Below are 18,666 nucleotides of genomic sequence, written 5' to 3' on the forward strand. Positions count from 1 at the left end.
CCTACCAGGCTCCTCTGTCCATGGAATTTTCCAGGCAAGAGTACTGGAGTGGGTTGCCATTTCCTTCTCCAGGGGATCTTCCTGACCCAGGGATTGAACCCAGGTCTCCCACATTGCAGGCAGACACTTTTACTGTCTGAGCCACTATATCATGCGAAATGCCAGGTTGGATGAAGCACAAGCTGGAATCAAGATTGCTGGGAGAAATATCAATAACCTTAGATATGCAGATGACACCACCCTTATGGCAGAAAGCAAAGAGGAACTAAAGAGCCTCTTGATGAAAATGAAAGAGGAGAGTGAAAAAGCTGGTTTAAACTCAACATTCAAAAAACTAAGATCATGGCATCTGGTCCCATCACTTCATGACAAATAGATGGGGAAACTATGGAAACTGTAACAGACTAATTTTTTGGGCCCCAAAATCACTGCAGATGGTGACTGCAGCCATGAAATTAAGGCGCTTCCTCCTTGGAAGAAAATTTATGAACAATCTACACAGCATATTAAGAAGCAGAGACATTACTTTGCTAACAAAGGTCCATCTAGTCAAAGCTATGGTTTTTCCAGTAGTCACATATGGATGTGAGAGCTGGACTATAAAGAAAGCTGAGTGCTGAAGAATTGATGCTTTTGAACTGTGGTATTGGAGAAGACTCTTGAGAGTCCCTTGGACTGCAAGGAGATCAAACCAGTCAATCCTAAAGGAAATCAATCCTGAATATTCATTGGAAGGACTGATGCTGAAGCTGAAGCTCCAATACTTTGGCCACCTGATGCAAAGAACTGACTCACTGGAAAAGACCCTGATGCTGGGAAAGATTGAAGGCAGGAGGAGAAGGGGAATAACAGAGGATGAGATGGTTGGATGGCATTACTGACTCAATGGACATGAGTTTGAGCAAGCTCCAGAAGTTGGTGATGGACAGGGAAGCCTGACATGCTGCAGTCCACGGGGTCACAAAGAGTCGGACACAACTGAGCGAATGAACTCACATGCTTAGCTCTGATTTGCAATTGTTGTTTTTCAGTCCCTAAGTCATGTCCGACTCTTTGTGACCCCATGGACAGCAGCACACCAGGCTTCCCTGTCCTTCACTATCTCCTGGAGTGTGTTCAACTCATGTCCGTTAAGTGGGTGATGTCATCCAACCACTCATCCTTTGTTGCATGCTTCTCTTCCTGCCCTCAGTCTTTCCCTAAGTTTGCAATTTAGTTATCCTGAAATTTTTAACAATGGAACTGAGAACCTAAAAATCTTCCCGATACAAAAACATGGTACTATACCTGTATCACTGATTTTATCAGAAAATAAAAATGTATTACTTTGTAACTGCTTTGCATTTTGTAACAATTGGTATGTTTTGCCAAAATGTTTTACATTTTGAAACAAGTTCTACATATAAAAGCAAGAATTAATATTTAAACTTACATTCAAAAGATGGTTCAAATTCCTCATTATCCTTAAAAACGAGCTTGTCTGGATTTGAAAATTCACTTTTGTCTTGAAGTTCTGTAGGTCTTTGATAAAGACTGGATGGGAAGAATAAAATTCAAGAATGTGAAGTTTTAATAATGTAAGACACAAGAGCAGAGGGTGATGAAAAGCCTTTTGTGACTTGAGAAAATGCTTTAGAAAATTAATTTCTCGTGGACACATAGTGAATAGGAGCTACTCTGCACTGGGCGCTCTCCATGCACCAGACATCATTCCAAACCATTAATACGCATTAACTCAGTCACTCTTCCACACTGCCTCATGCCATGAGTTGGGTACTACCATTGTTAATAAAGAATATCCTGGCACTCTCAAAGCAGTTCCGAGGAGGAATTTTTATTTAAAGAACTTGAAAATTTTTTCAAAAAGCTCTTTATATCATTACCATGAGCCAGCTGAAGATGCCATGCATCACAGTGCCTAACTCAGCCCACATGTGTCCTGCCTCTTTTCTTGGCTTTAACACAGAAGGACCGATACAAAAAAAAAATTACCTACTTTAGGACCAGACAAGCACCTGTGCTAGTTTTCAACTTTGTACAGTAGATGAGCATCAACATACAGATGCCCAGGCCTGAGCCCAGAGAGGAGGAGTCAGAATCTCCCACCGTGGGGACTGGGCACAGGTAGGAGACCCACCCTGGACTTGAATCCCACCTGCTGCCCACCCCCGCCCCCAAGCTTCTCGATACAGCCACCCCATTCTGCTTCAGCCCGTGTATCCTAGGACTCACTACCACTTTTGAATTTATTTCAATGATTGACACTGTGGAATCTTATTTGCTTATATTTAAATCCCTAAATATTTTTAAGTGACTTTTTAATGATGTACAAAACTATTTAACGTTTACAGTGAATTGGTTTGCATTTGCAAATTTTTTATGTCTGCTTTATCTTTATAAACCAAGTCTATTCATGGAACTATGAAGATGCTTATTAATACCCAAGTACATACACTGTAGGGCTTCCCTGGTAGCTCAGTTGGTAAAGAATCCGCCTGCAATGCAGGAAACCCCAGTTTGATTCCTGGGTTGGGAAGATCCGCTGGAGAAGGGATAGGCTACCCACTCCAGTATTCTTGGGCTTCCCTTGTGGCTCAGCTGGTAAAGAATCTGCCTGCAATGCAGGAGATCTGGGTTTGATTCCTGGGTTGGGAAGATCCCCTGGAGAAGGGAAAGGCTACCCACTCCAGTATTCTGGCCTGGAGAATTCCATGGACTGTATAATCCATGGGGTCACAAAGAGTCAGACACAACTGAGAGACCTTCACATATATACTATACATCAAGTTTAGCAAACAAGTAGAATTTTTTTTCCTCCAGGCAGTAATTAAAATGATTCTCAGAGATCATGCATCTTATAATCTGATTGCAAATTCTATCCTGCCACATGGTCTTTAACATTACCTAAAAAACCGGAGCCAGTCCTGGCTGAGACCACAGGAAGCTAACCAACCTCAGCAGAGGCCAGGCAGAGAATGAGGTACTTACCTGGCCTTCTGCTCCAGAGGGCTGGACAGCGAGTGCGCAGAAAGGCTGGGCCTGGACTCGGCAGGCGAAGGCTGTGGCTTTCTGTCGGGACAGGTGGCAGTCACAGTGGACCGGCCCAGACCTATGCGGCAGGAGGAACCAGGACAAGCACGTTACAGATTGTGTGGAGAAGATGGCAGTGCAGCTTCTAAAGATTTCTACCACTTTGAAAATGTCTTTGATCATCTTTGTAAGGAGTGTGGTATGTAAAAATCATCCACAGAACTAACAATTCAGGCATGAAAATGAAACTTCAGTGATAACAAGAGAATACATGAAACTAACCAGCAGCCAAGGAAAAGCCACAGTCACTCTCTGAAAACCTCCACGTGCCAAGCAAAACGCCGGCACCTGACCCTCTATCCTATGGCCTCCACACCACCTGTAACCTGGGGTAGGGGAGTCATGGTTCCCCAGGAGCCCACAGTTCAGAGGCTCCCATGACTCCTGGTTTATCAGCCTCCAGCTGCACTGTTACCCAGAGGAGAGGGGGGATGAGGAGCAACCGGCCCCCGTCCAGAGCACCCACAGGCCTGTATCCATAGCTCACCTTCCAGGTACATTTCACTATCAAGGCTTCTCGCTTTGGGGAGTGGCGTGGAGGAGAGCCGTCTGGAGGTTATGCTCTTGTGTGACCTTGAGGCCATGCTGCTGGGCACCTCGGACACCTCGCTCTCGTCCCCTCCGCATGTGCTCACCGGAGGCTGCTGAGAGGTGACTCTAGCGTCCACAAACACACACCTCTCGGGAACAGCTGCAGTGATGTTCTTGAAAGTCCCGGGCAGACGCAGCGGGGGTGGGCTCCTGGCTGCCAAGTGGCTCTTGGCAGGGCACTGACCGACCCTTTGACGGTAGCTCTGGAAAGCTTTTTCCAGGCGCTCTGCCTCCTGTTCCAGCTCTCTCACCCTTACCTTGGTACTGGCTACAAACTCGAGGTCAGAATCAGGGGAATTGCCCTCTGCGCTGGCATTTGGGTATTTGAGGATTTGCGGTGTAACTGGGCCTGCTGTCGCCTCCTCTGGTCTCAGAGGATTTTTCAAGAAATCCCCACTGATGTCGCCATCACGAGGTACCGCCCTGGTGCTCATTAACCCGCTGATGGAGTGATTCAGCAGATAGCGCTTTGGGTTGCGGTACACTTCATTCTCTAGTGCTGCAGATCACAAACAGAGAGTGTGAGACATGAAGGGAAAAGGTGGAGAACCAAACTGAAATGTTTCAGCAATTTTTAGTTGAAAAATCAACTAGCACATTAAACAGTTTGTGGCGTGTGATCAAGATGCTGGAGTAGTAAGAAGTGAAGCTCACCTGCACCCACAAATACATCAACAAACAATACATCTATGTGTGGAATGATTCTTGCAGAATATCTACTGAATACTGGCAGAAAACCTCAGATCTCCGAAAGGGCAAGGAAATCTCCATAGAACCAGGCAGGACAAAACGGGGGGAAAAAAGGCAAGGAAGAAGTTGGGACAGGATCTGTATCCTCAGGAGGGTGCTATAAAAGAGGCAAGGTTCCTGCACCCCACGAGATCAGCCAAGATGGAGGTGAGCTCCAGAGCCTCAGAGGAGAATGCAGCCTTTGGTGTGCAGCAGCTGGGAGGGAGAAACCTGCACAAAAGGTCAGCACCACTGCCCTATACTCCCCAGCCCGAGACATGTGTCCACCCAGGCAGGCAGAAGCTGGGTGCTGAAGCTCACACTTCGGAAATCAGACCCAAGGAGAGGGCCAGGTGCTACTGATGGTTGGGGTGTGTGAGGGGAGGGGTGGGACACACCACTGCAGACTTTTCCGCTGTGCACACTCTCAGGTGGCATGACACGGCCTACAGGAGCTCCAAGAGGGGTCACGAGCGGCAGCAACTGCCACCTGCGTGCCACAGGCTTCAGGATCTGTTCTGAGCCTCTGCTGTGACCTACTCCCTACCTCAGGCTACAGAAGCAGTCTCAAATGGCCACCACTGCCGCCCTTCTGGGCTCCAAGAGTGGTCTCAAGCCACCAACGATCCCATCACGTGTTCTGGGAGTGTCTGAGATCTTCCATCAATGCTGAGAACCTCAGGACTGGGCACCAGCCACCACATCTGCACACCCTGATTATAAAGGGATAATGACCATGGCTAGCACACGCTGAGTAAAGAGGTCACAGGCATCCATACCAAAAACAGCCCTCATGCCAAACAAACACTAAACCCACAGAAGCTACACAGTGATGCTTCCACATATAAATAGTCCCCCAAGACCACAGTAGATAATTTCTCTTCTGTGAGTTTGGGAGAGAAAATTACGTAAAATGAAGGAGAGGAACCACTCCCAGTTAAAAGACCAAGATAATTCCCCTGAAAGAACAAACAGTGAAAGAGACCTCTTCAGTTTAACACACACTGATTTCAAAAAAGATAATGAAAATACTAAAGGGATTAAGGAAAAATTATCAGTAGAAAAGGAGAGTATTGTAAAAAGGGAATAGAAACTATAAAGAGGAAGCAAGAAAATTACAAAACTCATTTGCTGAGACAAAAACTGAACTAAAGGCAAAGAATAATGTAGAAAAACAGGCAACTCCCTGGTGGTGCAATGGTTAGGACTCCACACTTTCACTGCTGAGAGTGTGGGCTCAATCCCTGGCCAGGGTACTAAGATCCTGCAAGCCATGTGGCATGGCCGAAACAAAACAAAACAAATAATGCTGAAGAATGAATAAGTGACCCAGAAGATAGAATAATGTAAATCACCCATTGGTTTTTACAGACAGAAAGCCAAATGAAAAAAAGAAAAAGAAACCTAAACAAGAGACCTGAAAGTAGTGAAAGTGAAAGTTGCTCAATCGTGTCCAACTCTTTGTAACCCCATGGACTATATAGTCCATGGAATTCTCCAGGCCAGAATACTGGAGTGGGTAGCCTTTCCCTTCTCCAGGGGATCTTCCCAACCCAGGGATCGAACCCAGGTCTCCCACATTGTGGGCAGATTCTTTACCAGCTGAGCCACAAGGGAAGCCCAAGAATACTGGAGTGGGTAGCCTATCCCTTCTCCAGTGGATCTTCCCGACCCAGGAATCGAACTGGGGTCTCCTGCATTGCAGGCAGATTCTTTACCAACTGAGCCAGAGACCTATGGGATAATAAAAGGCATGCCAATCTATACATAATAGGGATTCCAGAAGGGGAAGAAAGAGAAAAGATAAAAAATGTATTTGAAGAAATTACGGCTGAAAACTTCCCAAACCTGAAGATGTAAACAGATATCCAGTGCAGGAAGCAGACAGGGTTCCACATAAGGTAAACTCAAAGAGACCTACACCAAGGCATATTTTAATAAAAAATGGCAAAAGTTAAAAAGAGGATTCTAAAGACAGCAAGAGAAAGAGAGCAAGAAAACGTAAATCCCACCCCCCCTTCCTAGAATGTGTTATGAGCCTATATGGTTACCAGTCTAAGGCAAGTAGATAAAGGATGAAGTTAACATACTTGAAAAACAGGGTAACTACAAATCAAAAAATATACAACAGATTCACAAAAACCAAAAAGAACATAAATATAATACAAAAGAAAATCAACAAACCACGAAACAAAAAGAAATGGACAAGTATAAAATCAATGAGAAAACAAGCCTTAAAATGGCAATAAATGTATATCTAACAATAATCACCTTAAATGTAAATGGACTGAATGCTCCAATCAACAGACACAGAGTGATTGACATTGACGGGATTAAAAAAAAAACAAGAGCTTAGGGCAAAGGACACAGACTGAAAGTAAAGAGATATAAAAAGATAGTTCAATCAAACAGAAATGAAAAGAAAGCAGGGGTCACAATACTTTAATCAGACAAAACAGACTTTAACACAAAGGTCATAAAGATAATGAAGGACACTTCATAATGATAAAAGGATCAATACAAGAAGAAGATTTTACATGTGTTAACCTAAAATATATGCACCTAACATAGAAGCACCCAAACACATAAAACAAATACAAACAATATAAAGAGATAAATTCACAAGAATATGATAATGGTAGGAGACTTTAACACCCCATTCCCATCAATGTACAGATCTTCTATGCAAAATAATAATTAAACAACAGAGATCCTAAATGGATAGAGCAGTTAGACCTAATTGAAATTTTCACGACATTATATCCAAGAACAAAAAACCAATACACATTCCTTTCAACTGCACATGGAACAGTCTCTACAACTGACCACATACTAGAGCACAAAACAAGCCTCAACAGATGTAAGGGTACAGAAATTATCTCACACATCTTTTTCTGACTACAAAGGCATGAAACTAGAAATTAACCACAGAAAAAGAAATGGGGAAAAAATGACTACATGCAGACTAAACAATATGCTACTGGAAAATCAATGGATCAACAAGGAAACCAAAGTGGAAATTTAAAAATACCTTAAGACAAATGACAATGAAAATGGAACCATACAAAATCTAAGGGACATAGCAAAAGCAGTTCTTAGAAGTTCACAGTAGTACAGGTCTTCTTCAAAAAAACAAGAAAAATCTCAAATAAACAACTAATAACCACTTTAAAAGAATAGAAAAAGAAGAACAAACAAAACCTAAAGTCAGAAGAAAGAAGGAATAAAGATAGAAAATAAAGTAGCAATTAAAAAATGGAAAAAGTCAATAAAACCAAGAGCTGGTTCTTTGAAAGGGTAAACAAGATTGATAAACCTCTGGCCAGGCTCACCAAGAAAAGAGACAGGACTCAAATAAACAAAATAAGAAATTAAAATGAGATACCACAGCCAATACCACAGAAATACACACACACACAAAAAAAAAACCCTAAGGGAATACTAAGAACAATTATATGCCAATAAATTCGACAACTTAGAAGAAATGGACAACTCTGTAGAAATACAGAGCTCACCAAAACTGAATCAAGAAGAAATATTTTGAACAGACTGATCACTAAAAGTGAGAGAACCTGTAATTAAACAAACAAAAAACTCCATACAAAGTACAGGACCAGATGTCTTCATAGGTGAATTCTTCCAAACATACAAAGAAGTTATACAGATCCTTCTCAAACTCTTACAAAAAATTAAGGAGGTAGGAACACTCACAAAGATCTTCTATGAAACCACTGTCACCCTGATACCAAAACCAAAGACACCACCAAAAGAAAATCACAGATCAGTATCTTTGATGAATATACATGAAAAATTCCTCAGCAAACTATTAGCAAACTGAATCCAACAATACACACAAGAGATCATATACTACAACCACATAAGATTCATCCCAAGTTCACAAGAATGGTTCAATGTACACAAATCAATGTGATACACCACATAAACAAAAGACAAAAACCACATGATCATCTCAATAGATGCAGAAAAAGCATTTGACAAAATTCAACATCCATTCTTGATAAAAACTCTTACTAAGGTGGGTATAGAGGGAACATGTCTCAACACAGTGTAAAAACCATTTATGAAAAACCCACAGCCAACGTAATACTCAATGGTGGAAAGCCAAAAGCCTTTCTAGTAAAATTTAAAACAAGACAAGGATGCCCACTATAACCTCTTCTATTCAATACAGTACTGAAAGCCCTAGCTTTCAGGTATCCAAATTGGAAAGGAAGAGGTAAAACTGTCACTATATGCAGATGACATGATACTATATAGAGAAAACCCTAAGGATTCCACACAAAAACTACTAGATCTAATAAATGAATTCAGCAAAGTAGCAAGATACAAGATTAACATTCAGAAACTAGCTGCATTTCTTTACATTAACAATGAAATATTAAAAAGGGAATGTAAAAAAAAAAAAGTACCTTTTAAAATTACTTCCCCCACAAAAAAAAAAGAAAAATAAACTTGACTGAGGTGAAAGATTTATACATTGAGAACTATAAAATAGGATTCTTTACCAGCTGAGCCACCAGAGAAGCCCATGAATACAGGAGTGGGTAGCCTATCCCTTCTCCAGTGGATCTTCCAGATCCAGGAATTGAACTGGCATCTTCTGCATTGCAGGTGAAATCTTTACCAGCTGAGTTACTACGGAAGCCCATCAAATATTAATAAAGGAAATTAAAGAGGATTCAAAGAAATGGAAAGAAATCCCATGCTCTTGGATTGGAACAATACTGTTAAAATGGCAATACTATGCAGAGAAATCCATAGATTTAATGTGATCTCTATCAAATTACCCATGACATTTTTCTTCACAGAACTAGAACAATCAATCCTAAAATTTATATGGAACCATAAAAGACCCAGAATTGCCAAAGCAATCCTGAGGGGGAAAAGAACAAAGCAGGAGGCATAACCCTTCCAGACTTCAGACAATACTACAAAGCTACAGTAATCAAAACATCATCATACTGACACAAAAACAGACATATGCATTAATGGAATAGAATAGAGAGACCATAAATAAACCCACACATCTACAGTCAATTAATCTTTAACAAAGGAGGCAATAATATACAATGGGAAAAACACAATCTGTTCAACAAGTGGTGCTGGGAAGGCTGAAGAGCTGCATGTAAATCAACAAAGTCAGAATACACCCTCTCACCATACACAAAAATAAACTCAGAATGGCTTAAAGACTTAAACATAAGACATGATACCATAAAACTCCTAGAAGAGATCACATAGGCAAAACATTCTCTGACATAAATCATACCAATGTTTTCTTAGGTCAGTCTCCCAAGGCAATAGAAATAAAAACAAAAATAAACAAATGAGACCTAATCAAACTTACAAGCTTTTGCACAGCAAAGGAAACCATAAACAAAACAAAAAGATAACCTACAGAATGGGACAAAATATTTACTAACAATGCTACCAACAAGGGCTTAATTTCCAAAATACATACACTCAATGGCAAAAAACCAAACAACTCAACTGAAAATGAGAAAGAGTAGGGAGGGTCCTCAGAAAACTAAAAATAGAATTACCATATGATCTAGCAATTCCACTCCTGGGCATATATACAGACAAAACTCTAATCCCAAAAAGATATATGCACCTGTATGTTGCCAGCAGCACTATTCACAATAGCTGAGACATGGAAACAACCTAAACCTTCATCAACAGATGAGTAGATAAAGACGTGGTGTGTGAACAATCACACACACACACACACACACACACACACACACACAGAGGAATATTACTCAGTCATAAAAAGGTCAAAATAATACCATTTGCAACAACATGGATGCAACTAGAGAATACCATACTAGGTGAAGTAAGTCTGAAAGAGAAAAATACCATGTGGTATCACTTACAGGTGGAATCTAACATGACACAAATGAGCATATCTATGAAACAGACTCGTAGACATTGAGAACAGACTTATGGTTGCCAAGGGGGAGGGAGTTGGGGGAGGGATGGAGTGGGAGGCTGGGGTTAGCAGATGTAAGCTTTTATGTGTAGAATGGATAAACAACAAGATCCTACTGTATAGCACAGAGAACTATATTCAGTATCTTATGATAAACTGTAATGGAAAACAGTACCAAAAGCAATCTATATATATGTGTATGCAAGTGAATCACTTTGCTGTACAGCAGAATCAACACAATAGGGTAAATAACTATACTTCAATAAAAAAAAAAGTTTGGAAATCCAAAGTTATACCTGGTGGCTCAGAGGGTAAAGAATCTGCCTGCAATGCAGGAGGCCTGGGTTCGATCCCTGGGTGGGAAGATCCCCTGGAGAAAAGAATTGCAACCCACTCCAGTACTCGTGCCTGGAGAATCCCATGGATGGAGGAGCCTGGTGAACTACAGTCCATGGGGTTGCACAAGAGTCGGACATGACTGAGTGACTAACACTTTCACTTTCACAGCAGAAATCAACACAATAGGGTAAATCAACTATACTTCAACAAAAAAAGTCTGTAAAACCACAGTCAAAACAGTAATTATTAACGTTTGAGAGCTTATGTGTACCATTGCTTCATATGCCTTCTTTTGTAATGCATGCTATTATTTCACAATCCATTATGCACGACCTTGAAAATCCATAAAGCTCTGAGAACCGAAAAGGCATTCACAATGTATTCAGGGACAAAGCCTACCAGACTTGAACTCATGTGGTTGAAAAATCTGACCTGATCTGATATAAACCCATTTATAATCTTTATTTCACCAACAGGAACATTCACACACTTGACTTCAAAATAATGAATGTGTCTCATTACAGGATGCCACCCCCGAACTCCCAGGGCTGCAGCAAAATCTACTGCATACAGCCTGAGTCTCAGAGAGGGGAAGAAGGGCGTGTGGTCAGGGCACCACTGTGGGTCCAAAACTCACTGCTCCCACGTCACGGACAGGAGACTATAGCTGAAATCACCCAATAGCAAAGCACCAAGTCGCTGGGCTGGCCTAATGCAAAGCTACCACATGTGACCGCTCCTCTCCTGCAAGGCCACCTTGATGATGCCAGGGACAGATGCTTGGGAAGCCCGTACTCATGAAGTTTCCATCCTCAATGAACTATTTCTAATGATCTGAGCTCGGGACAGTTTCAGCAGTGGGAAGTTTGGCAAATGCAGAGTTGTGGCAAGAAAACAAGCAGCAGGGAAGAGTAGAGATGAGTAAAGAGACGGAAATAAAAGCAGAATGGGGAGAAGGGGCCAAGGGCCCGAGGAGAAAGAAGTACAAATAGGAACTGAGGAAGGCTCAGAATCACAAAGTCTCAGGAACTTCTGCTGGGCTTCAAAGCAGCTCAAGAAAGTGTCAAATTCAGCACTTGTTATGAAGGAGGGGCAGATGTCATGCATCCACAAGACACGGTAATAAAATGACAGCTGTGGCCATTTCCCCAGTGTTTTATGTGCCCCAGGCACTGCATTGGAGATGACCACATATCCCCTTCATCTTCCATGGCATAGAAGGTATTACCCTCATTACAAAGAGGGGGATCGAGGCCCAAGGAAGTTGAAAGAAATGTACCCAAAGCCAAACAACTAACTGCAAAACGGGTACAAAACCAATTTTCTGATTTCAGCAGCAGTGGTCTTTCAGCTAGGCCATGCTTCCTCTCCCACTCACATAAACCTCTGTCAGGTAATGTATAAAACCACTCAAGAATCGACTGGTCTTATTATTGGAATGTGTGAGTGTTAGTCACTCAGTTATGTCCGACTCTTTGCGACTCCATGGACTGTAGCCTGCCAGGCTCCTCTGTCCATGATTTTCCCAGGCAAGAATACTGGAGTGGGTTGCCATTCCCTTCTCCAGGGGATCTTCCTAACCCAGGGATCAAACCCAGGTCTCCTGCATTGCAGGCAGATTCTTCACTGTCTGAGCCACCAGACAGCAAGTAAAAAAGGAAAGCCTAGGTCCAGGATGAATTTGGGGGCTTCTGTGTCGCTATCACACCTATCTGTGGTATGAGGTTCCCCCAAGCATGGGGCACCTGTGAAAACAAGTCACATTAGCTGACCACCTGGCTGGTATCCCTGAAATGGACAGGAAGCTTGACTTCTGAGATGGCACATTTCTCTATGACTGTTCCCTACAAGGTGCTGGTGCTCAGCTGTGTCCAACTCTGTGGCCCCATGGACTGTAGGCCACCAAGCTTCTCTGTCCATGGGATTCTCCAGGCAAGAATACTGGAGTGGGTTGCCATTCCCTTCTGCAGGGGATCTTCCCGACCCAAGGATCAAACATATATTTCCCACATCTCCTGGGTTGGCAGGAGGTTTCTTAACCACTGAGCCACCTGGGAAGCTTCCCTCTACTATGAGAATTACTAAGAATTCAATGAGTAACAATCACATTTTCACAAATGTCAGAAGTTTTACACACACACACACACACACACACACAGAGGTTAAAAATGTCTCTAACCTGTCTGAGTTTGTTTTAGTTGTGATTTTAAAATTGAAACCTGTGTAGTTAACTTCTTGACAGAAGCATCATATTCTAATACCTGGGCCTTCAGCTGGGTGGAGTGCTCAATCTGCAGAGAATCAGAGAAGAAAAGAAATGAACATAAAAGAAATCACAGCTCACTTCAAAGGGAGGTATTCTCTCATTGGGCTTATTCTCTTTTGCCCTTTTGCCAATTCTGAGCAGCATTACACCCTTAACGCACAGGGTCCCTACAAGATGACAAACGATAAAACAAGTTTCCACCTCTTGTCACATGCAAGTTAGAGCAGCTACTCCAGAGCAGACACAAGAAAGATGGCTGCAGTATTTCCAAGTCACAGGGTGAGAATCAAGACACCGCCAATGTGGGCACCACCAGGACTTGAAAAATTGTGTGTCTAAGTGAGTTTGCTTGCCTCTGGATTTTGTGACAATTATGAATATAAAGTCACATGATCACTGGAGAGTTCTTTCAGATGAGAAAGCACACACTTTAGCACCTTGGGGGAGCTCTGATGTTGAAGTAAACCCCATTTACACTGGTGTGACGTGTGCCAAGTTCACGTATCTATGCAGCAGACTGGCCCAATCCCTGGCTGCACAAGGAGCAATACTCACTTCGCTTTCAAGCTGTTTTTGTAGAGCTTGCTTGTGAATTTCAAACTCCTTCTGCACAAACGCAATAGAATTTTCTGCTTTCTTTAATTCTTTCTGAAAAATCAGCAGTTCGGGAGATGGCTGAGCTATGCCTAGGAAAGTAGCAGAGCATGATTGTTATCAAACTGAAGTTTTCTCACTGAGCTTTACTTTTAAAAGCAGCTAGAGAAGTTTCAAATTGTTCTTCCTTTTTGGGAATGCACATAATTTTCTATCAGCTCCATCAGATGGACAAGCAGCAATTCTGCCACAGGAATTTCAAAACAATTTAATGCACATAAATGCAAATTTTACTATTCTTGAGTCCTTCTCCACATAATAGAGTTCTTTTAAATCCTTAAATTAATTTGAAAGCCTGCCTCTCCCCTCTACCAAGCACAGAGGTAGAGAAGGAACGCTCTAGCAAAACCTATCCATGACTGCCCTGAGGTCCAATTCGATCTGTGCATCTGTCAGTGGCTCTCAGGGTCCAGGCAGAAAGCAGATGGCATCTCCAATTCAGGTCATTGGAGAAGCCTTCAAGGAAGACTGGCTTAGGTTGGTCCCTAGCCACAAAGGATGGTGTAGTTCCCTAGACTGCTAATGGGGCCAGGCTGTTGGCTACCAGCCCTTGGGCCTGGAGGGCCTGGGAGGGAGAAAAACTCCCAGAAATGGGGAGAGTGAGCATAAGTCCTAGCCACGGCAATCAGAGACGAAAAAGAGATGAAAGGAATCCAAATTGGAAGAGATGAAGTAAATCTGTCATGTTTGCAGATGTCATGATACTCTACAGAGAAAACCCTAAACATGCCACCAGAAACTAGAACTCATCAATGAAATTGGTAAAGCTCCAGGTTACAAAATCATTCCACGGAAATCTCTTGCACTTCTATACACTAACAATGAAAGATCAGAAAGAGAAATTAAGGAAACAATCCCATTTACCATTGCAACAAAAAGAATAAAATACCTAGGAATAAATCTACCTGTATGTAGACAACTGTAAGGTGCTGATGAAAGAAATCAAAGACGACACAGATAAGAGAGATTTGCCATGTTCTTGGATTGCAAGATTTTATACTGTGAAAATGACCAGCAAAGGAATGCTCAAAAATCTACAAGCTAGGCTTCAACAGTATGTGAACTGAGATCTTCCAGCTGTTAAAGCTGGTTTTAGAAAAGGCAGAGGAACCAGAGATCAAATTGCCACATCCGTTGGATCATAGGAAAAGCAAGAGAATTCCAGAAAAACATCTACTTCTGCTTTATTGACTATGCCAAAGCCTTTGACTGTGTGAATCACAACAAACCTGGAAAATTCTTAAAGAGATGGGAATACCAGACCACCTTACCTGCCTCCTGAGAAATCTGCATGCAGGTCAAGAAGCAACAGTTAGAACTGGACATGGAACAACAGACTGGTTCCAAACTGGGAAAGGAATACGTCAAGGCTGTATACTGTCACCCTGCTTATTTAACTTATATGCAGAGTACATCATGTGAAATGCCAGGCTGGATGAAGCACAAGCTGGAATCAAGATTGTTGGGAAAAATATCAATAACCTCAGATATGTAGATGACACCACCTTATGGCAGAAAGCAAAGAGGAACTAAAGAGCCTCTTGACGAAGGTGAAAGAGGAAAGTGAAAAAGCTGGCTTAAAACTCAACATTCAAAAAACTAAGATCATGGCATCCGGTCCCATCATTTCATGGCAAATAGATGGGGAAACAATGGAAACAGTGACAGACTTTACTTTCTTGGGCTCCAAAATCACTGCAGATGGTGGCTGCAGCCATGAAATTAAAAGACACTTGCTCCTTGGAAGAAAAGTTATGACAAACTTAGCATATTAAAAAGCAGAGACATTACTTTGCCAACAAAGGTCTGTCTAGTCAAAGCTATGGTTTTTCCAGTGGTCATGTATGGATGTGAGAGTTGGACCATAAAGAAGGCTGAGTGCTAAAGAATTGATGCTTTTGAACTGTGGTGTTGGAGAAGACTCCTGAGAGTCCCTTGGACTGCAAGGAGATCAAACCAGTCAATCCTAAAGGAAATCAATCCTGAATATTCATTGGAAAGACTGATGCTAAAGCTGAAGCTCCAATACTCTGGCCACCTGATGCGAAGAGCTGACTCATTAGAAAAGACCCTGATGCTGGGAAAGACTGAAGGCAGGAGGAGAAGGGATGACAGAGGACAAGATGGCTGGATGGCATCACCAACTCAATGGACATGAGTTTGAGCAAGCTCCAGGAGATGGTGAAGGACAGAGGAGCCTGATGTACTGCAGTCCATGGGGTCACAAACAGTTAGACATGACTGAGCGGCTGAACAACCCAAGGCAATCTATAGATACAGTGCAAACCCTATCAAATTACCATTGGCATTTCACAGAATTAGAACAAACAATTTCACTATTTGTATGGAGACACAACAGACCCAAAACAGCCAAAGCAATCTTGAGAAAGAATGAAGCTGGAGGAATCAGGTTCCCTGACTTCAGACTATACTACAAAGCTATAGTAATCAAGACAGTATGATACTGGCACAAAAACAGAAATATAGATCAATGGAACAGATAGAAAGCCCAGAAATAAACCCATGCACCTATGGTCAATTAATCTATGACAAAGAAGGCAAGAATATACAATGGAGAAAAGACAGTCTCTTCAATAAGTGGTGCTGGGAAAACTGGACAGCTACATGCAAAAGAATGAAATTAGAACATTCTCTAACACCATACACAAAAATAAACTCAAAATGGATTAAAGGGCCTAAATGTAAGCCCATGCATGTGTGTTCAGTCATGTCCAATTCTTTGCGACCCCATGGACCGTAACCCACCAGGCTCCTCTGTCCAAAGGATTCTCCAGGCAATAGTGAAAGTGAAGTCACTCAGTCATATCTAACTCTTTGAGACCCCGTGGACTGTAGCCTACCAAGCTCCTCTGTCCATGGGATTCTCCAGGCAAGAATACTGGAGTGGGTTGCCATTTCCTTCTCCAGGGGATCTTCCCGACCCAGGGATCGAACCCAGGTCTCCTGCATTACAGGTGATTCTTTACCACTGAGCCACTGGGTAAGCTCAGATATTATAAAACACTTAGAGGAAGACACAGGCAGAACACTGACATAAATTGCAGCAATATCTTTTTTGGATCCACCTCCTAGAGTAATGAAAATAAAAATAAACAAATGGGACCTAATTAAACTTAAAAGCTTTTGCACAGCAAAGGAAACCATAAACAAAATGAAAAGACACCCACAGAATGGGAGAAAATATTTGCAAATGATGCAACCAACAAGGGATTAATTTCCAAAATATACAAACAGGTCATGCAGTTCAAATAACCCAATCAAAAAGCAAGCAAAAGATTTAAATAGACATTTCTCAAAAAAATATATAAATGGTCAAAAAGCACATGAAAAGATGCTCAACATGACTAATTATATTAGAGAAATGCACATCAAAACTACAATAAGATACAACCTCACACCAATGGAGAAAGGGGAATCTTCCTTCACTGATGGTGGGAATGTAAATTGGTACATCCACTATGGAGAACAGTATGGAGGTTTCTCAAAAAACTAAAAATAGAACTACCATGTGATCCAGCAATCCCACTCCTGGGCATATATCTGGAGAAAACCATAATTTGAAAAGATATATGCACCCCAATGTTCACTGCAGCACTATTTACAATAGCCAAAACATGGAAGCAACCTAAATGTCCATTGACAAATGAATGGATAAAGAAGATGTGGTACATATACACAATGGAATACTGCTCAGCCACAAAAAATGAAATAATGCCATTTGCAGCAACAAGTATGCAACTAGAGAACACCATACCAAGTGAGGCCAAGTCACAGAAAAAGACAAATATCTTACCATATCACTTATATGTGGAATCTAAAAAGTGATACAAATGAACTTATTTACAAAACACAACAGACTACACAGACTTCAAAAACAAGTTTATGGTTAGCCTAGGGGAAAGGCAGGGGGAAGAATAAAATTAGGAGTTTTGGATTAACAGACACATACTACCACATATGAAATAGATAATAAGGACCGACTGTACAGCACATGGAACTCTACTCAATACTCTGTAATTACCTATATGGGAAAATAATCTGAAAAAGAATGAATATGTGTATATGTATAACAGAATCCCTTTGCTCTACACCTGAAACACAATGCTGTAAATCAACCATACTCTAATCTAAAATAAAAATTAAATTAAAAAATGTTTATTCTTACAGACACTATGAATTATGGAATAGCAAGCAAAAAAGAAAGAATTTCAATCTGAGAATTTTAATTTTATAAAACCTTCCCAACTGAAGCCTCCCCTAGAGCAGTTTCCTGGGACTTCCCTGGTGGTCTAGTAGTTAGGACTCTGCACTTTCACTGCAGGGGGCACAGGTTTGATCCCTGATTGGGGAACTAAGATCCCACATTCTCATGGTGTGGCCAAAAAAAAAGCAATTTCCTAACATGAACCTAACATGAATTACAAATCATATTAAAAAAAAGACTTACGGTTTAGGAGATGCATGTTTTCACTTTTCATGTCTTCCACTTGTTGTTTAAGTAGTTTATTTTGTGCCTGAAGCTCCAGTTTTCCTTCTTTCAGTAGAGAATAGTCACTCGTCTCTTTAACCTTCTCGCTTAGCATGTGGTTTTGCTTTGTTAATGCCAAACACTGTGCTCTGACAGACTCCAACTCAAGCTGGAATTGGAAAAGGAAAACTTGTATTTGAACAGAGACTCTTCAGGACTGAGTAGGTAAATGCTGACAGTCTGCTCTCAGCTTTGTGGCATAATTTAATTATAGTCAGTTCGCTGGTCTGCTTCTCTGTAACAAGATGACTCTAACTACAACAACTTCTGTCTTGGAGCTGGGGCAAGTTCATACAACTCAATTTATGCAGAACCCTGTCCTACACAACAAGTCCTTCAGATTCTCACCCAACTTTCCAGATGCAACTAAGGACCCAAAAGCCATCACAGAGTTAATAATGTATCTGTTTTTTTTAATATGAAAAGGTGAGATAGATACTACTAAGGTGCTGGGAAGTGCTCTCCTTCCCTCAGTCTGATATATCTCATTTGAAG

The 18,666-nt window shown here is 41.6% G+C and overlaps 1 protein-coding gene across 1 annotated transcript in view; it reads right to left on the bottom strand.

Moving 5' to 3' along the window:
* Positions 1 to 18,666, bottom strand: part of OFD1 (OFD1 centriole and centriolar satellite protein) — a 49,117-nt gene that overhangs the window by 8,241 nt on the left and 22,210 nt on the right. Inside the window, exons 10-15 of the mRNA XM_020894931.2 lie at positions 18,091 to 18,280; positions 13,524 to 13,654; positions 12,882 to 12,993; positions 3,578 to 4,180; positions 2,989 to 3,109; positions 1,433 to 1,533 (exon numbers count right to left, since the gene is read on the bottom strand). Coding sequence (XP_020750590.2) covers positions 1,433 to 1,533; positions 2,989 to 3,109; positions 3,578 to 4,180; positions 12,882 to 12,993; positions 13,524 to 13,654; positions 18,091 to 18,280 — 1,258 coding nt within the window. The remainder of the gene's footprint in view (positions 1 to 1,432; positions 1,534 to 2,988; positions 3,110 to 3,577; positions 4,181 to 12,881; positions 12,994 to 13,523; positions 13,655 to 18,090; positions 18,281 to 18,666) is intronic.

This window comes from Odocoileus virginianus, unplaced genomic scaffold, assembly GCF_023699985.2.
Source record: "Odocoileus virginianus isolate 20LAN1187 ecotype Illinois unplaced genomic scaffold, Ovbor_1.2 Unplaced_Scaffold_6, whole genome shotgun sequence".
NCBI classification, from domain to species: Eukaryota; Metazoa; Chordata; class Mammalia; order Artiodactyla; family Cervidae; genus Odocoileus; species Odocoileus virginianus.